Source organism: Lepidochelys kempii, chromosome 16 (assembly GCF_965140285.1).
Source record: "Lepidochelys kempii isolate rLepKem1 chromosome 16, rLepKem1.hap1, whole genome shotgun sequence".
Lineage (NCBI taxonomy): Eukaryota > Metazoa > Chordata > Testudines > Cheloniidae > Lepidochelys > Lepidochelys kempii.
In genome coordinates, this window is record NC_136395.1 from 28,980,357 (window position 1) to 29,007,032 (window position 26,676).

General features: G+C 44.2%; 1 protein-coding gene across 24 annotated transcripts in view; it reads left to right on the forward strand.

Moving 5' to 3' along the window:
* RALGPS1 (Ral GEF with PH domain and SH3 binding motif 1) overlaps positions 1-26,676 on the forward strand; it is a 400,445-nt gene that overhangs the window by 306,607 nt on the left and 67,162 nt on the right. For 21 of the 24 annotated variants that reach the window (XR_012155323.2, XM_073315016.2, XM_073315015.2 and 18 more), the window contains one exon: positions 13,675-13,866. The exons of the other annotated variants lie outside the window; for them this stretch is intronic. Coding sequence is in view for 20 of the 21 variants with exons in the window: in XM_073315016.2 (XP_073171117.2) it covers positions 13,675-13,866 (192 nt within the window). In the remaining variant the exon portion in view is untranslated. The remainder of the gene's footprint in view (positions 1-13,674; positions 13,867-26,676) is intronic. 24 annotated transcript variants of the gene reach the window in all.

Below are 26,676 nucleotides of genomic sequence, written 5' to 3' on the forward strand. Positions count from 1 at the left end.
CAGAATTGATTCCTTGAGGACTTGCTCCATGATTTTTCCAGGGATTGAGGTGAGGCTGGTGGTAATGGTTTTCTTCCACTACTTGAGCGGGGAGGGGAAGGAGGAAGAAATAAATGCCTCCTCTCTCCCCTTGGGTTCATGTGCCAGTGGGATACAGAGGGGTAACCGACCTTCTCAATCTGTCAACAGACTTTGACACGGTCAGTCATGCTCATCTTCTCAATATGTTGTCCGCCCTTGACTTCTGTGATTCAGTCCTCTCTTAGTTTTCATGCTATCTCTCTAATCACTCCTTCAGGATGTCAGAGAATCCTCATCATCATCCCTCCAACTTTGGCGGGAGGTTTTACAGGCCTCTGTCCCCTTGTCTTCTCCCTCTATATTATATCTCTGGATAATGTCATCCACTAACACAAATTCCACTACCATCTCTATGCTGAGGATTCTCCAATTCATCCACCTTACTCCGTACCTTTCTACTTCTATCCATGCTGTAAAATCTGTGCCTGTCTCTCTGACATTTCCTTATGGATGTCTAGCCATCACCTCCAGCTCAATGTGGCTAAAACAGAATTCAGATCTGTAACACAGGTGTCATATTTGACTCAGTCCTCTCTCTAGGTCCTCATGTCTAGGCTATTCCTAAATCTTAATAATTCTTTCTGCATAATGTCTGCAAGGTATGGCCTTTCCTATCCATCCTCACAACTAAAACTCTTGTCCAGGCTCTCATCATCTTGCTGCCACATCCTCTCATCTGGGACCCTGACATATCTCATTTTTCCCATTCTTATCCATTTTGAATACTGCTACAAATACCATTTTCCCAGCCCATCATTTTGACCTTGTCACCCCGCCTCTTTGTCATCCCTCCATTGGCTCCGTTTTCTCTATCAGTTAAAGATAAGCTAATTGTCTTCACTTTCATGGTCCTTTATGGCCTATCCCCTTATTACCTATAATTTCTCATTCTCTTCTGCCTCCACTCACCCAATGATGCCTGCCTCCATTGCTCACTTGTTACATTTTCAAACAAACACCTTTGTGCTTTCTCCCATGCTCTTCCTCGTGCTTGGAATAGCTCTCCATAAACGTCTGCAAAGCTACCTCATTGTCCTCCTTCAGATCTCTTCTTTGAATTGTCCTTCACCTGGATGTCTGCAAAAACTTGATAATGTTTAGCCCATTGGTGTCCTGAGACCAGTCTCTATCATGCTGACCAGTGCTGCATCGCTGTTTCTTTCTGCTCCCCTGTCAGTCTGTAGTCACCTCTTGTCTCTTGTCGTATATTTAGATTGTAAGCTATTTGGGGCAGGGCCTGTCTTTTTGTCCTGTGTTTGTACAGTACCTAGCCCAGTGAGGTCCTGGTACCTGCCTGGGACTCCTTGGTGCTACTGCAATACAGATTAATAACTAGTTGCTCTCCCCTCAGTGCCATATGCCTAAGAGAGACAGAGGGGTAACCAGGCTCCTGCCCCCCACGGAGACAGAGGAATGAGTTGCATGCTTATATTCCACCAAAGGATGCAAAGTGATGTAGAGATGCCTTAGGGAAAGAAGATAATCTTCTCATCTATTTATCTGGTAGTCACAGTTCTTATTTTAAGATACTGAGAGGCAAAATGAATGTACATACTTAGCAAAGAAGTTAACTTGTGTTCAAAGAATATTAATAAGAAAAGTGTTGGCTTCACACTGGCAGAGAGGCTTGGAGGAAAGCAAGTGAGACCTCTGCACTGCTGGCTAATAGGGGACCAGTGCTGACCAAACGATGGTGCCTCCTGGGAAGCAGACCTGGCCAGGGAGTGCTTACATAAAGCAGCTCTGCTGCACGGTGGGTCCTGCCTGCTGAGCAACTCTTGAGATAGGAATTAAAACTGCTCCTCGCTCTTAGGGCAAATCTACACTATGGGTTAAGTCAACCTAAGTTACGCAACTCCAGCTATTTGAATAATGTAGCTGGAGTTGACGTACCTTAGGTCAACTTATTGCGGTGTTTACACCACACTGGGTCAATGGGAGAAACTCTCCCGTCGACTTATGCTTCTGGTTCCAGTGGAGTATCGGAGTTGACGGGAGAGTGATCAGCGGTTGATTTAGTGGGTCTTCACTGGACCCGCTAAATCGACCCTCAGTGCATCGATCACTGCAGCATCGATCCACGGTAAGTGTAGACAAGCCCTTAAAAATGCTAATAGGAAGTAACAGAAACAGCCCTTGGGGTGGAGGGATGGAGCTAGCAGTTAAATGACAGCCTGGCACTCAGGAGACCTGGTTCACTTTCAGGCCCTGCCCCAAACTTCCTGCCTTACCTGAGGCAAGTCAGTTAAACTGCCCTGTGCCTCAGGTCCTGTCTGTGAAATGAGGAGAACGGTTCTGCCCTACCTCCCATGGGTGTTATGCCGATAAAATTCATCAATGATTGAGGCACTTAGATACTATGGTGATAAGGGTCAGATAAATATCAAGGGACCAGTTGCAGTGAATCTGCCCCAAAAGTTAAGTTAAATGAGGGTAGCTTGATTGGTTGTTTTTTCCAAGTCTTGTTTAAATTGCCAGTATACAAGACTGTGAACTTATCAGTAAGTGAAAAGTCACTATTATTACTCTCTGGGCTGCAGGTGCAGTGTCTCCAGTTGTCCCTCACTTGAGACTTCATCCCACACAAACCTGGGGCTTTTTCTATTTAATTGATGACAATTATTCTAGAATTAAAACGCCGAGTAAAGAAATAAGGGTTATAGAAATACCCATATTTAAGCCTTCTAGCTTTGGGAGACTTTTGATCCCACTTATGGGTATTAACAGCAGCAGTTAACGTTCTTCTAATTCTAATCTTTCCGATGCTGGCTGTGACAGACAGAGGCTGTCAGAGAGAGGGACTGCTTCTTGCTGCATAAGGCTGACTTTGGTATCATGCTTTAGTAGCTGAGCAATCATATGGGAAATAAGGACTCTCCCGAGCACTCTTGGACTGAGTGCCTGATAGTGCATCTCCTTCTTCATTGTTCCCAGGTCAGTAATTAAGGAAAAGCAAAAGTCCCTAGAGCTGGTTTCAGGTAGCCTGGCACTGAAATTCACACTTTTACAGTACAGTGATGGTATACATTTATTTCTTGAACAAAAGACAGAAGCTCTTCTGCAGATACTTATATATAGGAAAAAACTTGTCTGGTCAAAGAAGTAATTAAAGAAACAGAATTATATACACTGCCTTTACATCAGAGCCACATATGCCCATATTTTTAAAGGAATTTAGGAATTACTCTGCAAGTGACTTAGCATCTGTGTCCCATTTTCAGAAGTGACAGGAGCCTGAGACTTAGGCTCCTAAGTACCCAAGTCACTTTTGAAAATGGGACTTAGCTGTTAAGTCACTTAGGCCTTACAATGCTGAGTGGAGTAATGCCTTAATACATAGAATCATAGAATATCAGGGTTGGAAGGGACCCCAGAAAGTCATCTAGTCCAACCCCCTGCTCGAAGCAGGACCAATTCCCAGTTAAATCATCCCAGCCAGGGCTTTGTCAAGCCTGACCTTAAAAACCTCTAAGGAAGGAGATTCTACCACCTCCCTAGGTAACGCATTCCAGTTACCTCTAAAATCAGGCTGTAGCATCCACATCTTGTATCTGTTTTATTTCATTGCTCACATTCAGCACATCCATGAAGAGGAGACCCTAGCACTTCTCCAGTTTACCAATTGTCAATTTTTTATTCTAATCTGTGATTAAAGACAAGTTTGGTTAAGTTAAGGTATATTCTCTTCCCTTGTAAACTGGCAATTCAGATGTTTTGAAGCTACCCTAAGGTTCCTGATTCAATAAACCTCATCTTGCTTTGATAAAAAATAGACACTTATCAGGCTTCTGGCTTAAGAGTTTATGTAGCACCCGTCACTGGTTATCTAAGCATTCTTTTCTTTCTTATTTTTTTTTCTGTCTTTCTGGAAAAAATAGGAACACATTGAGCATTCCAATAAAATAAACGGAAGGAAAACTATGTCCATGTTAAGGAAAGTCACCCACACAATATGTAAAATTGTCTTGGCAAACATTGTAGACCTTAAGTTGCGAGTCAGGAAAGGAAGGGGCTCACCAACAATGCAGTTGAATTTCAGAGAGAGAGAGAATTCCTCTGTTTATTAGCCAATATTTAGGGGCAGATGGCCCTGTTTGAGTAAACAGGAAGCAGCTATAATAATTAATTTCTTACATAATGCTTTTCATCTGTATATCTCAAAGTGTTGTACAAAGGAGTCAGTATTATTATCCACATTTTACAGATGGGGATATGAGTTACAGAGAGGTGAAATGACTTGGTTAAGGTCACCTGCAAGCTAATGAGAGCCACAAATATAACTCAGGTCTCCTGAGTCCCAGTCCTGGGCTCTAACCCCTAGTCCACTTTGCCATCCCATGAAGCAGTTATTGTTGAGCTTTTTTCTTAGTGTACATACAAAGCACAATAATTACTACTGAAGTCACATCATCTGGGAGAATTCCCAGGGCACTTAATTCCACCCATATATCAGTAATACTTCCATATCAAGTTCAAGTTCATCATCCTCTCCTACAAGATCCGGTGTAACTTGATGCCACAAACTACATTCTCTGCTCCCCATCTCACTTAATCCTCTTGTTTTGTCTTAGTTAGAATACTAAAGTACTTTATGGCAGGGACTGTGCCTTATCTATGTTTGTACATTATAGTGTAAATTAATAGTGCTATAAATATTTTTAATTACAATTATCAATATTCTAGAGAGACCATATGGGAATTAACTGGCTTCTTGGGAAAAGGGTTAGGAAAATAGATGTAATGGATTTAATGGATATGCAACATTACCCTCATACACTCTCACTGCCTCACACTCTTACCATCGCATTGGAAACAAGCATTTCCAGCCACCGAATCGTTTCATTCTAAGGAGAACATTATGATTGTTTATATTTAGAATTCCTTTAGACTCTCTCAGTTGCAAGCGGAAACAATATCTAGTTGTCAGTCCGCAGCCGTGTGAAATCATAAATCTCCTCACTGTATTTTCCACTGTATGCATCCAATGAAGTGAGCTGTAGCTCATGAAAGCTTATGCTCAAATAAATTTGTTAGTCTCTAAGCTGCCACAAGTACTCCTTTTCTTTTTGTGGATACAGACTAACACGGCTGCTACTCTGATACTCTTTGGTGTAATTGATCACAGACACAGAGCATTGATGTAGTGAAGTTATTACTCCTGCACCATAGAGGTCCATTCCAGCTTTTGCTCACGCTGTCATAGATCTTAGCTCTTTAATTATAAGATTGGTGTTTGTTTTATGCTATGTGCTGCTGTGGATAGTTTTGAAGTAGAAAGCAAAATAGTTTGTCTTTGAAAACTACAGTATTGATTGAGGCATTCAAACCTGAACCAGAAACAGATCAGAGATCTGAAAAAATCAGACTGTTTTTCTTCCAGAAGTTCATGTCCCATAGCTCCTACTCTCTCCCCAGAAGCTATAATTGTTAAACCCTAGTCAAGGATGAACTCATCTTTAGAGTTAGCAGGAAAACATGAAATAACCATTGTGGTTAAGTCTGTGTGAATCTCGGAAGTGAGATTTGGAACATGATTTAGATTTAAAGGGACACTGTCAACTTAAATAGGACACTTGTGTCTGAAATTTTTGTACCTAGAGGTGTTACAAGTAACACCTAAGATGGCTCTAACTAAAAGAGTACAGGCAACATATCTTTGTTTTCATTTTGCAGCACTTTCTAGATAAACAGTTTGACTGTTGCCTCTGTTCATTCACTGTCCATTCGGTTTGTGTGGGCTTTCCACACAGCAATAGGAGAGAGAAAAACATTCTTAAAAATAGGAAATGACAAATACGGTAAACGACAAAATTGGTGAGCATGCCACTTGAAACTGCTTTAACTCCTATTTAAATTGACTAGATTTTAAGTTGACTATGTCCTTTTTAAATTCTGTTTAAACAGAATCGTTTGAGAAATACATTGGGAAAGTTTCCTTTAACATTTCAGCAGAATGCAGCAGTGCTTGTACTCTTGCCAGATGTTGACAAAAAGCGTCCTGATGCTGTCTCTAAATGGGTGCTCCTTTACACCTTGTCATATCAGGTACCTAGGCCCTGATTCAGCAAAGCACTTAAGCATATGCTTATCTTTTAAGCACATACTTAAGGACTTTGATGAACAAAGATGGACATAAGCAACTTAGAAATATGTTAGCAAAAATCAGGCATGAAATAGCAGATTCATTCTCTTATTAACATTCTTTAACCATCCATCCTTTGCCTGTTAAGAGTAAGGCCCCCATTTTTGCAAGCTATTTAAGCATGTTCTTAATTTTAAGCATGTACTTAAGTCCATCCTTGTTCAGCAAAGTACTCTAAGTACGTGCATAAAGATAAATATTTGCTGAATCAGGACCTATGTACTTACTATAAATGGAAAGTATCTGTAGAACTTTCTCACTACTGCCTCTCTACAGTGCTCACTAGACAGAGTGATTGTCTGTCTTAGTGTAGCATTCTATATGCTTACTTGCTAGTGCAGTGATCTAGGAATTCAATTCTGCATGCTCCACTCTTGAAGTTCAAATCATAATGCAAAATCAAACAACAGAAGTTCAAATATTTTCCCATAGATTTTATTTCTTTGTGCAGGACCAAAGAGCTCTGTATTCCTTACTCAAGCACACTCTTGTTGAGTTCAATAAGAGTTTGCACGTATAAGGAATTCAAGATTGACTCCATCCAAAGTAAGAGTGATTCTTCTTTGAATAAAAAAAAATGAGGAGTACCGTGGCACCTTAGAGACTAACAAATTTATTTGGGCATAAGCTTTCATGGGCTAAAACCAACTTCATCGGATGCATGCAGTGGAAAATACAGTAGGAAGATATATATACACACAGAGAACATGAAAAAAGGGTGTTGCCATGCCAACTGTAACGGGATCAATTAATTAAGATGGGCTATTATCAGCAGGAGAAAAAAAACTTTTTGTAGTGATAATCAGGTCCATATGGGTCCAGGAATGTGCCACCAAATGGCACCACCACCATCTTTGCATAGGCACCTGTGGGCACCTCCACCAGGCCCTATGCCACTGCAATGGCCATACCTGGACCCCTGGGAAGCACACAGCCAGCCTGCCTTCAGAACCCCAAGAAATGGAGGAGCAAGAGGTGAACATAAAGGAGGAGGTCACCCCCATGGCCATATCCTCTTCTTCACTGGATGAAGTGATCATGCCATTGCCACCTTCCTTGGCAGATGACTTCCACTTGTTCCAAGAGCTGACGAAGAGAGTGACTGACACCCTCTGCATGCCATTGGAGGAGGTTAAAGATACCACCAGCTTATCAATATCCTTTATGCTTCATCTACCACAAAAATCGTCCTCCCAATCAATGGGGTCATCCTAGACCCAGCTAAACCTGGTCTGGCAAACCCTGGCTTCAGTGGCCTGACATACAAGCCATCAGACAAAAACAATTTTGGAATAATATTGGAATCTACACACCAGGGCAAAAGAGACGCTGTAGTCCTCAGTACCAAAAGAGGCCTTATTCATCCCAATTCCCATCACAACAGCACTATAAACCCCAGAGGAAAAAAGGAAAGTTCTCAAAATGAAAGCCTTCAGGTTCCTAATCACCTGCCCCAAGGATCACTTTTGATGGGCAGGTTGAGGCACTGTGAGACCACTCCCCACTACTACCTGTGACCACGCACCCATTTGACAGCGTTCCGGAGTGCCTAGGCATGCATAACATCAGACAGATGGGTCCTAGAGATCATCAGATCTGGATATTCCATCCACTTCACCTCCCTACCCCTCCACAACACCCTTCCCTTTTATGATGAAATTACTGGTTCTGTGGATGAAGGGAAAGCAGTGGATGTATTGTTTCTTGACTTTAGCAAAGCTTTTGACACGGTCTCCCACAGTATTCTTGTCAGCAAGTTAAGGAAGTATGGGCTGGATGAATGCACTATAAGGTGGGTAGAAAGCTGGCTAGATTGTCGGGCTCAACGGGTAGTGATCAATGGCTCCATGTCTAGTTGGCAGCCGGTATCAAGTGGAGTACCCCAAGGGTCGGTCCTGGGGCCGGTTTTGTTCAATATCTTCATAAATGATCTGGAGGATGGTGTGGATTGCACTCTCAGCAAATTTGCGGATGATACTAAACTGGGAGGAGTGGTAGATACGCTGGAGGGGAGGGATAAGATACAGAAGGACCTAGACAAATTGGAGGATTGGGCCAAAAGAAATCTGAGGAGGTTCAATAAGGATAAGTGCAGGGTCCTGCACTTAGGACGGAAGAACCCAATGCACAGCTACAGACTAGGGACCGAATGGCTAGGCAGCAGTTCTGCGGAAAAGGACCTAGGGGTGACAGTGGACGAGAAGCTGGATATGAGTCAGCAGTGTGCCCTTGTTGCCAAGAAGGCCAATGGCATTTTGGGATGTATAAGTAGGGGCATAGCGAGCAGATCGAGGGACGTGATCGTTCCCCTCTATTCGACATTGGTGAGGCCTCATCTGGAGTACTGTGTCCAGTTTTGGGCCCCACACTTCAAGAAGGATGTGGATAAATTGGAGAGAGTCCAGCGAAGGGCAACAAAAATGATTAGGGGACTGGAACACCTGAGTTATGAGGAGAGGCTGAGGGAGCTGGGATTGTTTAGCCTGCAGAAGAGAAGAATGAGGGGGGATTTGATAGCTGCTTTCAACTACCTGAAAGAGGGTTCCAAAGAGGATGGCTCTAGACTGTTCTCAATGGTAGCAGATGACAGAACGAGGAGTAATGGTCTCAAGTTGCAGTGGGGGAGGTTTAGATTGGATATTAGGAAAAACTTTTTCACTAAGAGGGTGGTGAAACACTGGAATGCGTTACCTAGGGAGGTGGTGGAATCTCCTTCCTTAAAGGTTTTTAAGGTCAGGCTTGACAAAGCCCTGGCTGTGATGATTTAACTGGGAATTGGTCCTGCTTCGAGCAGGGGGTTGGACTAGATGACCTTCTGGGGTCCCTTCCAACCCTGATATTCTATGATTCTATGATTCCCTGTCCCTCTTCAGGGACCCTTCTCACAAGAGTCTTCTACGGCAGGATATAAATCGACTCCTGCAGTTAGGAGTCATAGAACCAGTATCTCAACATCTATAAGGCATCTACTCTCATTACTTCCTAATACCCTAAAGGAAGGGAGGTTGGAGACCCACCCTGGACCTCCGAGCTCTGAACAAGTTTGTCAAAGCTCAGAAGTTCAACTTGGTCACCCTATTGATGATCATTCCATCACTGGAACAGGGAGACTGGTTTTCAGCCCTCGATATACAAGATGCCTACTTTCACATCTCAATACTACCAGCTCACAGATGTTTCCTCAGGTTCACTCTGTGACATGACCACTACCAATACAAGGTCCTCTCATTTGAATTTTCATTAAGTCTTTTGAGTATTTTCCAAAGTTCTCTGTGGCCACCCATCTATGATCTCAAGGAATCATGATCTACTCTTATCTGGACGATTGTCTCCTCAGGGTCTGGCCACTTGAGGAGTCTTGTCGAGCCACTGAAGACACAACACACTTGTTCATGGTGCTGGGCCTGTGGATCAGTTCCCAGAAGTCGACCCTCACACCAGTACAATGCCTAGAATTCATAGGGGCCAACCTAGACACAGTAGAGCCCAAAGCCTTCCTAATTCAGGACAAACTTCTATCCCTGGTATCGCTTGTAGGCACAGCTCAATGCAGCCCTTGGGTGCCAGTAAAAATCTGTCTCCAGCTCCTGGGGCATACAGCAACTGGCATGGCAGTGATTCCACATGCCAGACTTCACATGTGATGCCTACACAGCTGTGGTTCAGCTCAGTTTACAGACCAAGCAGGGACAGTCTGAACAAACCCCTGTCACTGCCCACTGCCACCAGGGAAATGGTCACCTTCAGAGATCTCCCTGCACAGTAATCTCCTTGAGCTGAGAACGGTCAGTAAGGCTTGTACCAGTTTCCTCCTGGGGATAACAGGATCACATAAAAAGGTCCTGACGGACAACATAGCCTGCATGTATTATATCAACTGCCAGGGAGGAGCCAGGTTGCCCTCTCTATGCACAGAGGCAATGGAACTGTGGAACTGGTGCATCTCTCACAACATCGTCTTATCCGTGGCTTACCTCCTGGGCATGCAGAGTGTGGTAATGGACAAGCTCAGTTGCACCTTCCTGCATGACCACAAGTGGGAGATTCACCTGTCAGTACTTCTCAACTTGTTTACACAGTGGGGAACACCGTCCACAGATCTGTTTGCCACTTACCAGAACAAGAAGTGTCCGTGGTACAGTTCCAGGGCGGGGATCAGACAGCACTCTCTGAGTGATGCTCTCCTCCTCCTGTGGAAAAAGGACCTTCTTTATGCCTTCCCCCCATTTCCTCTTCTGCTGAAGGTCCTGCTAAAGATAAAGAGGGACAGAGCTTAAGTAATTTTGATTACTCCCACGTGGCCGAGTTAGACCTGCTACCTTTACGTGATACAGCTTGCAATGTGCCCACCGATCTCCCTTCCAGCCACTCCGTACCTTCTTTCTCAGGACAAAGGGCATACATACATCCGAACTTGGGGATCCTCTGCCTCAAAGCATGGCTCCTAGGTGGTTACAGCACCTAGAGAGGTCATGCTCAAAGGGAATTCAAGAGGTTTTACTGCAGAGTAGGAAGTCCACCACATGACGTATTACACTGCAGAAATGGTTCAAGTTCCAGATTTGGTGATCATCCCAACAAATTTCTCCAGTGTCAGCAACTCTTCCACATATTCTGGAATATGCCCTGACCCTTAAAAAATCTGGGCTATCCCAGAGCTCTCTCAGGGTCCAGCTAGCAGCTATTACAGCATTTCAGCAACCCAGAGAGGGGTACTAAATACTTTTGCACTGACCCACTAAAAGGTTCCTTAAGCGAATAACAAACCTCTTCCCTCAATTTCAACTTCCTACCCCTTCATGGGATCTAAACCTAGTGTTGAAAGGCCTGACTAGACTTCCCTTCAAAGCTATGGCTGCCTGTTTGCTAGCATACCTGTCGATGAAAAGGGTCCTTCCTGGTTTCTCAGTTAGAAGAATAGGGGAAATACCAGCTCTGGTGGCACGTCCCCCGTATACAGTATTCTTCCCTTACAGGGTTACACTTAGGCCTCATCCAAGGTTTATCCCTAAAGTGAGTTCCTTGTTTCACATGAATCAGTCTATTCGCTTTCCCACCCTCTACCCCAAGCCTCACCGAGACAAATAGGGAGGCCATACTGCATACCCTAGATGTTAGGAGAGCCCTTGCTTTCTACCTTGATAGGACAAAAAGGCCTTCAGGAAGTCCCCTAGACTATTTCTCTCTCTGACGGAAAGAACTAAGGGCTTGGCGATATCAGCCCAAAGACTATCCCGGTGGGTCTAAAATTTCATATGAGTGTGCTACCAAATTCGTAACATGGCGCTTCCAGACTTGATTTGTACACATTTCACAAGATTGATCTCATCTGTTGCCTTCCTCAAGAATGTCTCCATCTGAGAGATCTGCAGAGCAGCGATGTGGGCATCAGCCCAGACCTTTGCAAACATTATTTGTATTACAGTGGCACCTACACACTTCAACCAGGATTGGGATCCTCAATAAGTTTATGAATAATGAGAGACTGTCCTTGCCATAAAGAGCTCATAGGCAAGATATTGATCGTTCAAAATACTAGTTCAGGACTCTTCTTGTGTAAACAGCAGTTCAGGTTTAGATAAGCGGGATGCCAAGGAAAAGGATCAGCGAGGGAAAAATTAACGCGTAATGAAAATGCTACCCTGGCTCTTCAAGCTGTTTGATTTCGAAATATAGTTGGTGCATATATATCAGCTATAAAGCTCTGCTTTTTAATCCTATATAAATACAGTATTAAGTACTGGAATCATGAAAAGTTCCACGCTGCCACAGTTACTCACAGCAAGCAGTACTTTACTACAACAGTAGTCCCATTGATTTATTTACTAATCATTGAGGCCTAGATTGTTACTTTAAAACCTTCCTGAAGGCAGATTTTAATCATCCCAGACAATGAAGTGTGTGTCCCTGTCACACTACTTCCTCAGCTCCTCCCCTTGTTCTACAAGGAGGAATAAGTTACTTCATCTCTTCTTGTGGAGCAGCTAATTCCCTTCTGTGTGCACAGCCAGTTACTGAGGCAGGAGGAGACTTCATTTCCCATCCTTGTCTGCCTCCTACCCGCCCACTCACTGGACAAGTAGCCTTTGTTCTCTTCAGTGCAGCTGGACTGACAATTTGATCAGGGCAGTATGGGGGACTTACTCTCCTGTGCAAACACATAATGACTGTGACAGTCTAGCCCAGAGTAAGACTGTCAGAATTGGACTCAAAGAGGAGAATTGAAAGTAAAGAGTTTCTCAGAAGTCTCAGTCCAAATTATAATGCTGGAAGACATGTCTTTGGTGAAGCTGGACTGTATTAAAGAACTATTGCATATTTTATTTCTGCAATATATTAAGTTTCTCTCTTCCTGTTATCAGGAAAATTATACTTACATGAGATATACATAAATATGCAAAGATATTGTAATAATAAAACTTCTATTTAACTAATGGAAGAAATTATAGAGGACTAGTTCCCATACGGTGCATTTCAGCTATAGGATGCTTCAGAAAATCTTCAGGGCACCTGCTTTTTTATAACATCTTGTTTCCTTTACTTTTCCAGCAGCACAAGAGGAAAAAACAACTGATTGCACGTTTTTGTTTTTTAAAAGCTATTTTGTCCTTATTTTTTTGGTTTCATAGTAAGTAGGTAGTTTGTTAGTTTACTAAAATGCCTCTCAATATATTTTCAGAGATTTTCCTTCAAGTTGTGCCTCATCGTTCAGAACTTTCCAGTATGGCAGCTGGATCCATCCTATCTACAGCTTAGCTGGACATCTATATTACAGTTGTGTTTTGGAATGTTGACAAGTTTTTATTCTTTTCTCTTTGTCAGCATTGAGTTATTACATAAAAACCATGTTCACCCACGGTGGTGAAGCATAACCTTTATGCTTGGAAATTAGTCCTGGAGATAGTAGCTGCAACAAAGCTCAAGATCAGATGGACAGAGTGATCAGTAAGATAAATGTCAGTCCATATTCTGATCCATACACAGCAATGTGATTGCTGTTGGAAGAGTCCTGAATCATTTGCTTATCATGCTAGAGATGAGAGGAGCTTTCGGTGGTGGTGGTGAAGCTGTCTGAAACTGTCTGCACCACTGGAAACAGTGGATCTTGATTTACTGCCTTGTGGGTATGGCTGAGACAGAAATTAGTTTTAAACACATGGAGCATGAAAGTCAGCCACTACCAATAGACAACATTACGTTCGGCCTCTGAACAGGCCAAAGATGCTAGCTGTGATGGTCGCTCCAATGTCCAAGTGCTGCCTTATGAGAGATCTTTGAGTTGTGTTTTTGGGACAATCAATGCTTCATTTGTACCCAGGTATATGTGGGTTAGGGTTGCTAGGCATCCAGTTTTCAAACGGAATGCCTGGTTGAAAAGGGACCCTGGTGGCTCCGGACAGCACTGCTGACTGGGCCATTAAAAGCTGTCTGCATCTCCCTCTGTCTCCTAGACGTAGGGGCGGCCATGGGGGCTCTGCATGCTGCACCCCTCCTCCGAGCACTGTGCCCCTCCTCTGGGAACCACAGCCAATGGGAGCTCCGGGGGTGATGCCTGCAGGCAGGGGCAGTGTGTGGAGCTGCCTGCCCATGCCTCCGCCTAGGAGCCAGAGGGACATGCTGGCCACTTTCGGGAGCTGCCTGAGGTAAGCAAGCCTGCACCCCTCACCCTCTCCCGCACCCCAATCTCCTGCCCCAGCCCTGAGCCCCTCCTGCACCCAAACGCCCACTCAGAGCCCTCACCCCTTCCCACACTAGCCCTGAACCCCCTCCTGCACCCAAACTCCCTCCTGGAGCCTGCATCCCCTCCCACACCCCAACTGCCCCACCCCTGAGCTCCCTCCCGCACCCTGAACCGCTCATTTCTGGCCCTACCCCAGAGCCTGTATCCCCTCCCAGCCCGGAGCCCCCTCCTGCGCCCTGAACGTTTCATTTCTGGCCCCACTCCAGAGTCTGCACTCCCAGCCCAGAGTCCGTACTCCCTCCCACACACCAACCTCCAGCCTGGAGCCCCCACCCACACTCCGAACCGCTTTGCCCCAACCCCCAGTCCAGAGCCTCCTCCTGCACCCCAAACCTCTCCTCTCCAGTCCCATCCCCGAGCCTATACCCCCAGCTGGAGCCCTCACCCCATCTCTCACCCTAACCCGCTGCTCCAGCCCAGTTAAAATGAGGAGGGACGGGGAATGGAGTGAGCAGGGGTGGGACCTTGGGGAGGGGGTGAGGAAGGGGCGGGGCCTTGGGGAAGGGACACGGTTGGGGTAGGGCAAGGGTTTTTGGTTTTCTGCAAATAGAAAGTTGGCAACTCTAGTATGGGTGGGCACGTGTTTGCATGTTTCTCTCCCTATCTTTTAGCGGGAAATGGAGTATCTGGGGAGTTGTATAGATTAGATTGGATGATGATAAACTAGCCATGGTAGAATCTCAGGCATTGAAATTACATTGATTGCTTCAGACAAGAGGTATTGATAGACGGGTTCTTTACACTTCCCAGACTTTGTGGGATGGGTGGGGAGTGTTTCAGTTGGCAAGGGTGACGTGAAATATAGATATGGCCCTGGTCTGGGATTGACAGTAGATGAGGTGTAATTCCCACAGATTATTTATCTAAATCAGGGGTGGGCAAACTTTTTGGCCTGAGGGCCACATCTGGGTGGGGAAATTGCATGCAGGGCCATGAACGTAGGGCTGGGGCAGGGGGTTGGGGTGCGGGAAGGACTGCGGGGTGTGGGAGGAGATGCGGTATGCAGGAAGGGGCTCAGAACAGGGAGTTGGGGTGCAGGAGGGGCTGCAGAGTGCGGGAGGGGGCTCAGGGCAGGGGGTTGGGATGCAGGCTCTGGCCTGGCACCACTTACCTCGAGCAGCTCTGGGGTGGCAGCAGTGTGCAGCGGAGCTAAGGCAGGCTCCCTGCCTGCCCTGGCCCAGCGCCACTCCCAGAAGTGCCCAGCATGTCTGGCAGTGGCTTCTGGTGTGGGGTTGGGCACGCGGCTCCGCTGCCCTTGCCTGCGGGTACCACCCCAAAGCTCCCATTGGCTGTGGTTCCCCATTCCTGGCCAATGGGAGCTGCAGGGGCAGTGCCTGCAGGCAAGGGCAGTGCACAGAGCCCTCTGCACTCTGCCTCCCCCAGGGGCCACAGGGACATGGTGCCAGCTGCTTCCGGGAGCAGCACAGGGCCAGGACAGGCATGGAGCTTACCTTTGCCCACAAGGCTGGTAATCCCACAGGCCAGACTGAAAGCCCTGATGGGCCGGATCTGGCCTGCAGGCTGTAGTTTGCCCTCCCCGATCTAAACGGATCATGTTGCTAGGTCTGTGAAAATGTTTAACATTTACTGTGAGTTCTAAATTAGCCTGTCTGTTGGTCCTTTACCATATTTTTTTATTTTTTTCTAGATTCTCAAGTTAAAAACAAGTAGATATTTTTAAGTATAGGGTTAAATCCTGACTCCATTAAAGTCAATGGCAAAATTCCCATTGATTTCTCTGGAGCCATGATTTCACCCATAGAGTTTTCACAATCTGTAAATTTTCAGAGTATACTTTGGTATGACCAAACAGATTATAACAGTTTTACTGAACTTTAGAATTATGCTGATGCAGAGTCCAAAGCCATATCTGAAAGCTTGATAGTGATATCATGCCCTCTCTTTCAACATGCTGGGGTGGTCCTGCCACCCTTACTTTGAATAGTATCTTGTTGCAAACAGTTCTATTGAAATGACTCAGACAGTAGTGTTTGAGGAGTAACTTCTTCAAGTAGTTGCAGATGGTTTTCTTCATGGTTACTGTCTCAGTGAGTTCCTCTGTATTTTGTAGATAGTAGTAGTTTATAACCAGTAATTAGTTTAGTTTTATTAGTTGTAAGTAGTTGTGTTAGTTTTGGAAAGAAACCTGGTGAATGGGCTCACAAGGTTTTAAACACTGTCCATCATGTTGCTATCCCAAATTGTGACCCCTACACAAAGTGCCTTTTTTGTCTCAGTGAGGAACACATTAAAGAAAAGTGTAGTATATGCAATTTGTTCAAGAAAAGAAGGCAGATTGCCAGAGTCCCACACCTCAAACAGTACCTCATGGAGCAAGCCATGAGGCCCATTTCAGCCCCAGGACCTTGTTCGACCCCTCAGTCTGCTATAGAGGTGACAGTGGTCTCTGACAGACACTTGGACTTGGACTTTTCCCAGAGAGGGGACCAATATCTCTTCTCTGGGCCTCCCTAAAAGAGGACTCATAAAGCTGACTGAAGTTGAGCCATTCCCAGTCCAAGAGAGACTCTTCCAAGAGGAGTGCAGAGCATCGCCAGTACTCCTCAGATACCTAGGATAGAGCCATGTCATCCACCCACTCCCTGTTACTGAGACGAGAACAGATCAGTACTTACCATCAACTCCAGTACTGTCTGTGGGACAACCATTGAACCTGGTACTAATGAGCTCCATTTCTTCACCAGCATTGTCAGTACCAACAACCCAACAGACTTATCAGGCAGCAACTGATTTGTTTTGCGTCTCTGTTCCAGACTTTTGTGTACATGAGTCCTCAGCAGTAGAAGTACCCCCTGCAGTTCCTGGCTCATCTGAATCTGTCACTCTGGAGTACAGATTGTTAAAGGCACCATTGTTGGTACCAGTTAGGAAGCCCACCAAAAGAGTGACCTCAGCATTGTCTTCGGCACCAGTGTACTCTGTCTCAGTACTGATCTATTCTTTACCTTCAATGTCAGTCTGTCTCAGCACTCACAGCTATTGGACTGGACCATTCCTCGGACAGGACACTGACTGTACCTCATACTTTGGCACCAGTACCGAAATCCATCCCAGCAACGACTTTCAATGTGGTCTTGACATCTCAGGGGGCATTTGTGGTACCACCTACCATACCAGGTTTGGTACAAATCCCTCTTCCCACTGGCTACAGATAGATCAGGGCATTTAGTGGCTCCATCAGGTTTTGTTCCTGTGTTGCCCAATGATTATTCACAAGGTCCATTGCACTGAGGTTTAGAATCCTCCTCTACTTGCAATCCCCTCCTAGGCATTGGTTGAGTAAGTGTTCCAGACCACCTTCAGAGGAAGAGCATCAGTAGAGAGACCAGCACTGTTCCTTTAGTAGAGACAGGTCGGCATGACCCAGTTCCTACTCACCTCCTGTGTCATACATTTTTCCTCAGTGGTCCCTTCAGAGCCCATGGGGGTGGGCTGTCCGCTTCCAATGTACCGATCATTGGCACACTCCAGACGAAGGTTGCCAGACCATTTTGCTAGTCAACTTTCTAAGCCACCTATACTGGGGACACATACAAAAATTGCTCCCACTGAGCCTCCAATACAGCAGTGTGAGCCACTACCAGAAGAACCAGTCCAGCTACAGGAAAATCCACTTGTTCCTGTTACTTTGTCACTGGATAATTCCATGGCCCTAGATTCTTTCTCCCCTTTTCCAGAAACTTTTCCCTACCAAGACCTCCAAAGAAGGATGGCTGCAGCGTTGGGCATTCAAGTTGAATTTGTCCAAGAGAATATTCATAAGATTTTGGACAGACTTTAGTTGTCAGCCATTCAGAGGGTTGCCCTCGCTATAAATAAGGCTTTCTTTGAGCTGACAAAGAGCATTTGATCACACTACTTTCTGTAGCACCTATAGCTAAGTGCATGGACAAGCATTATTATGTCCCTATTCAAGGCTTTGAATGTTTTAATTTCCATCCAGCCCCAAGCTCCCTTGTAGTCATTGCCACCAATGAGAGGTCAAGGCTGGGGAGATTCAAATCAACTCCCAAAGAGGAAGAGGCCAAGAGGTTTGATTTGATGGAAAGAAAAATGTATTCCATCTCATCTCTCCAAATGTGCATAACTAATCAGCAGGCACTTTTATCAAAGAAAGACTTCATAAACTGGAAATCTATGTCCGTATTTACTGACAGACTTCCTGAAGATGCAAGGGAAGAATTTAAGGTTTTCATGGCAGAGGGCCACCTAAAAGCCAAGGCATTGCTTCAGTTGACACTGGGGACCCCGTTAGGAGGAGGGTCCCAGCCTGAACATCTGCACAGCAATTTTACAGTTCCACAGCCCAAGTCCTGCGAGCCTAAATCAGACATGGGCCAGTGATGTTTAATTGCTGTGTACTGTAGATGAACACTTTGAGTACATTTCCCAGACCTGAAGAGCTCTATGTAGCTCAAAAGCATCTCTCTTTCACCTACAGAAATTGGTCCAATAAAAGATATTATCTCACCCACCTTGTCTCTTTAATTTACCAGTATAGTTAAACCACCTCCCTGAACAACATAAACTAAATTAGCAAAAAAAACTTTTTTGCTGGTATAGCTGCATCTACGTGGGGGAGGATTTGAGGGAAGGGGGTGTGACGTTGCACTCCATATGTTTTATGGAAAGATGCTTATGAGTGTGAATATGATGTAACTGGAATATGCTTTATGTAAAAGGTCTCTTGTAAGGTATCATAACAAAGGTTATAAACTACTGAATATATTCCTCCTATTTGTATGCATGTAACATTCTTGTATCTAAAGCTAGAAATACAAAGTATAACTCTGAGGTCCTATTGTAATTATGCAATATGTGGGCCATTAGTGGTCGTTTTAAATCTTGATGGATCCCATTGACTAGGACAATTGGTTGTAAATGGTTTATTTACCTGCAAGCCTTCCTGTGTAAGTGTGGGCCAACCCAGGAAGAATGGAGACTAGGGGTTTTACAATGACATGTGACCGTGTCACATGATACTGGAATCCATCTTAATCTGGTACTTTTCCATTTAGAAGGAGGGGTGGGGACCTAGAGAGACAAAAGATTCCCGCCTTGTGCCAAAGCTATAAAAGGGGGTGGAGCAGGACAAAGGGAGGGCCAATCATGAGAAAACCCCTGGTTGCCACCTGAGATGTCTGCTGGAACTAACAAGGACTGTACCAGGGGAAAGGATTGGGCCCAGACTGGGAAGGAGTTTAGTCTGTGAAAGAAGCTTATTGGAACATCTCTGAGGGTGAGATATTACCTGTAATCAGTTTCTTAATGTATTAGGCTTAGACTTGCATGTTTTTGCTTTATTTTGCTTGGTGACTTACTTTGTTCTGTCTGTTATTACTTGAAACCACTTAAATCCTACTTTTTATACTTAATAAAAGCACTTTTGTTTATTAATAAACCCAGAGTAAGTGATTAATACTTGGGGGAGCAAACAGCTGTGCATATCTCTCTATCAGTGTTATAGAGGGCGGACAATTTATGAGTTTACCCTGTATAAGTTTTATACAGAGTAAAATGGATTTATTTGGGGTTTGGATCCCATTGGGAAGTGGGTATCTGGGTGCTGGAGATAGATAACCTGCTGGGCTGTTTTCAGTTAAGTCTGCAGCTTTGGGGGTGTGGACCAGATCCTGGGTCTGTGTTGGAGCAGGCAAGTGTGCCTGGCTCAACAAGATAGGGTTCTGGAAGCCCAAGCTGGCAGGGAAAATGGGCTCAGAGGTAATTTCAGCACATCAGGTGACAGTCCCAAGGGGGTCTCTGTGACCAGACCCGTCACAGGGGGGCATTGCTGGCATAGCTATGTGTGTCAGCATTGTGGTTTTTTTAATACTCCTGACCAACATTGCTATGCTGACAAAACTTTGTAGTGTAGATTTAGCCAAAGTCACTTTCTCCATATGGTGTCCTATCTGCAGTGTACCTGATTCTCAGAAGGACTGAGCACTGCAGCTAAGTTGAAGTCATTGTGAAATGTGGGTACTCAGCACCCCTGAAATATAAGATCATTTTCATAGTTTTCTTAATTCCTGTAACTGGTTAACTAATAAATATTAACGTGTATAATTCTCAGTGTGAGGGCCTCCAAATTCACCTGCATTTGCTGGGCTATAGAGGAACTTGTGAAGGTAGATTGCTTGCATTGTGTCTTGTGAGGAGCACCCTAATTTTAAGTTGTTTTTCTGATTTGGAGATGATGTTACTACCAAGAGTATTAAGTCATTACTGGCCCTTTTTCATGGTGAGGATAAAGAAATAGTAGATGAAAAAGACACACAAAAACAGTGAAGGTACTCACTATGAACCTATATGGGAAATAGGATTCAAAGTATATCATGACATTATCAGTATCCTGTCATTGTCATGCTCCTGTGGTTGCCAGCGAAACTGCATGCATGCATGCATAGCTTTACCCTATTACAGCTAAGCAGTGGAGTACTTTTATGTTTAGATTTTTATCAGGTATATGCTGAAGTAAATAGTATTGTTCTATCTCTTCCCCAAAAATGTGCAAATAAAGGTGTGATGTGTCACCATTTATGGCATGGCTGGTACTTGAGTGCTGAAAATCGACTGTTATGTCTCTGCCATTGCTTCTCCTTTGGTTAAGGAACAACTCAGTTATGTGAGGTCAGAGTAAAACACATAATCCATTTTGTATAAACTCCTTGAATCCTAGTGTAAGAGTTCATCCAACATACTCAGCTTGCCATTCAAATCTTCCAGCACCAACACATAGTCCAGTTCCAGCAAAAGATCAGAAAATAAACTGTAAAATGTTTCCATAAAAATCAAGCAGTCCCCACTGAAACAATAAAGAACTCTAGAATAGTAAGTAAAAGCTCTTTCTCAAAAGTGAACAAAGTTGGGATCAAAAGAATGAACGTATAGAAAATTATAAAGCAAGAATTAACAATTGTTGGAACGTTTTCACAATCCTAGAGCCACAGGCACAGAGGATAAAGTCCCATTTCAAGACTCCAGTAATACCATCTGGTTACTCCCCCTCATTACAGGGAATTCCCAGATGATAGATGTTTGCTATGACGTGATTAAAATAACACACTGGGAGGCTAACCAGTTGTACAAGAATCTTCTCCAAAATTCCTTCAGCCACAGCAGAAACATGCTGTGGGTTTTATTACTGTAACTTCCTCCGCATTGCAAGGCTTTTGAAAGACGCATGTCATTTTCTAGATACTGAGATCCTGCTGATGGGAATAAGCAATGCCATCTCCTCCCTCAATGGAGAAGAATGTTTCATATCCACCTTGAAGCCTGTTGCTACAGAGATTTACAAGGATTGTTTAATGGCAATGGGCTATAAATTATAGAGCATGGAACAGAACCCTTTTCAAAATAGCAGCCATGTTTGTTTTGTTACCATTGGAGTCTTTCATCTGACTGGTTAACTTAGCCCCTCGCTTCCTTACATGAATAAGATTTGGGTGATTTATGAACTCCGTGCTCTTTTACCCATTCGCATCTCAGTTTGAGAGAAAGTTCAGCAGTGCTATGCTCATGGAGCATTTGCCAATATTAACTGTATGAAATTGGTTCATTGCAGTTGTTGCTTATGCTTTCAAATGTTTCCTTTTTAATCGCATGTTCAGCTACTTTTATATTTAAAAACTAAAAAAAACTGTTTGTCTAAACTGAATTTGATTTACCAGTAACCTCACCCAAATCTCAAAGCTGCAGTTTCAAAGGATATCAGAACTGTTCTAGGTTTTCAGTAAGCTTGGCTGCAGAAAAAAGGAATACTGTATTTTGTTATTTTATGCTCCATGTTTATTTGATGAAGCCACTGAAAAAACACTTTGTTTCCCTCCCAAACTGAAAGGAATGGAAGAAGAATTCATTATTGCAAATTTTCTTTTCTATGGATCTTTACTTCCAAAATCTGTTTCTGGGTCTCAGAGTGATGATTTGTGGTATTTGCCTTCAGATATCTTTTGAAGTTCACTTATGTGCTGGTGTCTTCGCTTTTTGCCTGATTTAGCTATATTAGATCAGATCTCTTAACTCAGCTAGACAGTGCGGTCACATGGTCAGTGTCAGTCAAACCAAAAATCCAACAACTGCATGAAGAATCATACAGGAGGCTGGTACATAAAAGAAACTTTGTTTAATAGTGTGGCCTCTTGTCATGTATGCTAAAAACATAAAGTTCATATTACAAGGTGATCCTTCAGTGTAACAGAGCCTCCTGGAACCAGGAAATATGCAGCCCTTTGTAATATTCTTATCCCAATGGGGTATTTAGAAAAAGGTTAGTCTAGCAGTCTTCAGCCTAAATTATAGAAGAAGGTAAATGTGTGGATTATCTGTACAACAGCAACAAAAATGGGAAGTTAGATGACAGAGATGTATGAACAGATTCATAGATAAGACCAGAACAGACCATTATGATGATCTAGTCTGACTTCCTTACAACCTGAATTTAAGTCCTACTTGAATTTGAGAATATCTTTTAGAATAACATTCAATCTTGATTTAAAATTTCCCATGATGGAGTATCAATCACAACCCTTGGTAACTTGTTCCAATAGTTAATTATTCTCACTGTTAAAAAATTGTGCCTTATTTCTAATTTGATTTTTGTCTATCTTCAGCTTCTAGCCATTGAATCTTGTTATACCCTTTGCCTGCTAGATTAAAGAGCCCTTGATCATCCAAATGCTGTTCTCCATGCAGGTGCTCATAGATCAGGGGTGGGCAAACTACGACCTGGGGGCCACATCCGGCCCTCCAAACGTTTTAATCTGGCCCTTGTACTCCCACTGGGGAGCGGGGTCCGGTGCTTGCCCTGCTCCAGTTGGGGAGTGGGGTTGCCCCGCTCTGCGCAGCTCCCAGAAGCAGCAGCAGCAGGTCCCCCTCCTGCTCCTATGCATAGCCAGGGGGTGCTGCACACTGACCCTGCCTCAAGCACTGCCCCTGCAGCTCCCATTGGCCAGGAACCACAGCCAATGGGAGCTGCAGGGGTGGCGCACAGAGCCGCCTGGCTGCCCCTATGCTTAGGAGCAGGAGCGGGGACATGCCGCTGCTTCTGGGAGCTGCTTGAGGTAAGCGCTCCCCAGAGCCTGCACCCCTGACCCCCTCCCTTGCCCCAAACCCCTGCACCACCCCAATCCCCCTCCCACCCTCCAAACCCCTTGCTCCCAGCCCAGAGCACCCTCCTGCACCCCCAACCCTTCATCTTCAGCCCTTACCTCCCCCTTGCACCCCAACCTCCAGCCCCAGCCCAGAGCCCCCTCCTGCATCCTGAACTCCTCATTTCTGGCCCCACCCCAGAGTCCACACCCCCAGCCAGAGCCCTCACCTCCTCCTACATCCCAGCCCCCAATTCCATGAGCATTCATGGCCCATCATACAATTTCCATACACAGATGTGGCCCTCAGGTCAAAAAGTTTGCCCACCCCTGCCATAGATTGATCAAGCCACCCCTTAACCTTCTCTTAGTTACATTTAACAGATTGAACTCCGTCAATCTATCTCTGTAAAGCATATTTTCCAATCCTTTGATCATTCACATGGCTCTTCTCTGAACTCTCTCCAATTTATTAAAATCCTTCTTGAATTGTGGACACCAGAACTGGCTACAGTATTCCAATAGCAATTCACTAGTACCAAATACAAAGGGTAATATAACCTTCCTGGGCAGCAGTCTCCTTTTTATACAATCAAGGGTCGCATTAGCTCTTTTGGCCACGGCATCACACATGCGAGCTCATGTTCATGTGATTACCCACCATGACCCACCCACCCCCATTTCTTTTCAGAGTCACTGCTGCTCAAAATAGAGTCCCTCGTTCTGTAAGTATGGCCTACATCTGTGGTTCCTAGATGTATAATTTTACATTTGGCCATATTAAAATCATATTGTTTGCTTGCGCCCAGCTTACCAAGCAATCCTGATCACTCTGTATCAGTGACCTCTCCTCTATATTATTTACCACTCCCCAATCTTTGTGTAAACTACAAATTATTTGTAGTCATTTTATATTTTCTTTCAGGACATTGTTCAAAGTACTAAATAGCACAGGGCTGAGAACTGCTACTTGTGGGACCACTAGAAGCACTACACCTACCAGCGGTTCTCAAACTTCATTGTGACCCCCTTCTGATGACAAAATTACTACATGGCCCCGGGGGAGGTGCCCAAGCTCTGCTATCCCGGGTGGGAGGAGGCGAGGCCGGAGACCGAACCCCACCACCCCAGGCAGAGAGAGAGGGGGCTGGAGCCCAAGCCCTGCTGACTCAGATGGGGAGAGAGGGGGCTGGAGCCCGAGCCCTGCTGCCTAAGCCCCGCTGCCTCAGGTGGGGGTTCAGCTTTAGCCCCGGGTCCCAGCAAGTAACAAATGCTGGCTCTGGCGATTCCATTAAAATGGGGTCGTGACCCACTTGGGGGTCCCAACCCACAGTTTGAAAAGGGCTAGATGATGTTTTCCCATGTACAACTACATTTTGAGACCTATCAGTTAGCCAATTTTTAATCCATTTAATGTGCACTTTGTTGATTTTGTATTTGTTCCAGTTTCTTGATCAAACTACTGTGTGATACCAAATAAAATGCCTGGCATAAATCTAAGTTAAGTACGTCAATGCTATTATCTTTATCAAGCAATCTCATAAAAAAATCAAATTTGACAAGATCTGCTTTTCCAATAATTCATGTTCATTAGCATTAGTTATATTTCCTTTATTTAATTCTTTTTTAATTATGTCCCTTATCAGCCTTTCTATTATTTTGCCTGGGATCAGTGTTTGAGTGACAGGCTTATAATTACCCAGGTTATCCCATTTACCATTTTTAAATATTGATACTACATTAGCTTTCTTCCATACTTCTGGAACTTCCCCGGTGTTCCACGACTTAGTGAGAATCAACATTAGCAATCCAAACAGCTCCTAGGCCAATGCTTTTAAAGTTCTTAGATGCACATTAGCCAGATCTGCTGATTTTAAAATGTCAAACTTTATTAGCTACTGTTTAACATCCTCCTAAGTCACTCCTGGAGTGGAAAGTGTTTCATCTTCATATGATATGACTACATCATCTGGCTTTTTTCCAAATAAAGAACAGAAATGTACATTGGAAAACATAATCCCAACTATACATATAAAATGATGGGGTCTAAATTAGCTGTTACCACTCAAGAAAGAGATCTTGGAGTCATTTGGATAGTTCTCTGAAAACATCCACTCAGCGGCCGTCAAAAAAGCGAACAACATATTGGGAATCATTACGAAAGGAATAGATAATAAGATAGAAAATATCATATTGCCTCTATATAAATCCATGGTATGCCCACATCTTGAATACTGCGTGCAGATGTGGTCACCCCATCTCAAAAAGGATATATTGGAATTGGAAAAGGTTCAGAAAAGGGCAACAAAAATTATTAGGGGTATGGAACGGCTGCCGTATGAGAAGAGATTAATAAGGCTGGGACTTTTCAGCTTGGAAAAGAGATGACTAAGGGGGGATATGATAGAGGTCTATAAAATCATGACTGGTGTGGAGAAAGTAAATAAGGAAGTGTTATTTACTCCTTCTCATAACACAAGAACTAGGGGTCATCAAATGAAATTAATAGGCAGCAAGTTTAAAATTAGCAAAAGGAAGTATTTCTTCACACAACGCACAGTGAACCTGTGGATCACTTTGTCAGAGGATGTTGTGAAGGCCAAGACTATAACAGGATTCAAAAAAGAACTAGGTAAATTCATGGAGGATAGGTTCATCAATGGCTATTAGCCAGGATGGATAGGGATGGTGTCCCTAGCCTCTGTTTGCTAGAAACTGGGAATGAGTGACAGCAGATGGATCACTTGATGATTACCTGTTCATTCTCTCTGGGGCACCTGGCAATGGCCACTGTTGGAAGACAGGATACTGGGCTACATGGACCTTTGGTCTGACCCAGTATGGCCATTCGTATGTTCTTATATTCTTAAATATTTATTGAATACTTCTGCCTTTTCTGCATTATTATTGACAATTCTACCATATCTATCTAATACAATTTTTAGGATTCTTTTTGTCCCTAATATAATTTTTAAACTCCTTATTGTCCATAGATTTCTCCTTGTGTCCTTTTGCTTCTCTTATTAATTTTCTACAATTCCTAGCAACTGATTTATATTCATTACTCTCAACTTCCCCTTAACTTGCCTCAGATGTTTCTTGTGACCCTCAATGTAGCCTCTCTCCCCTCCTAGTGGCAAGGGTTACAGCTTACTGAGTCACCTTCATCATTGGCCAGTCAACGGGTTTTGTGTAAGAACCCTCTTTAGTCCTGGTCTTCCTTCTTGGGTTTGGGGGGGGGAGGGAGGGAACCCAGGCCCGCCCTCTTCTCCAGGTTCCAGCCCAGGAACCCTAATTGGCAGCGGCAACAGGTTGTTTTCCTATACTTCTGGAGCTATAGCCCTTCCCTGGGCTACTTCCCCAACTGTCCCTCCTAGCACCCTCCTCAGTACCTGACCACGCTTGTTCTCCCAGCTACTCCCAGTTTTCTGTTGTTCTCCCAGTTTACTGAGCACCTTCTTTCTCCCAGTCTTCACACAACACACCTTCTTACTCCCAGCTCCTACCAGCCAGCCTCTCTGAAGGGACTTCCTTTTAAATTAGTCCCAGCTGGTTCTAAATGGGCTTCAGGTGATCTGATTAGCCTGTTTCCCTTGATT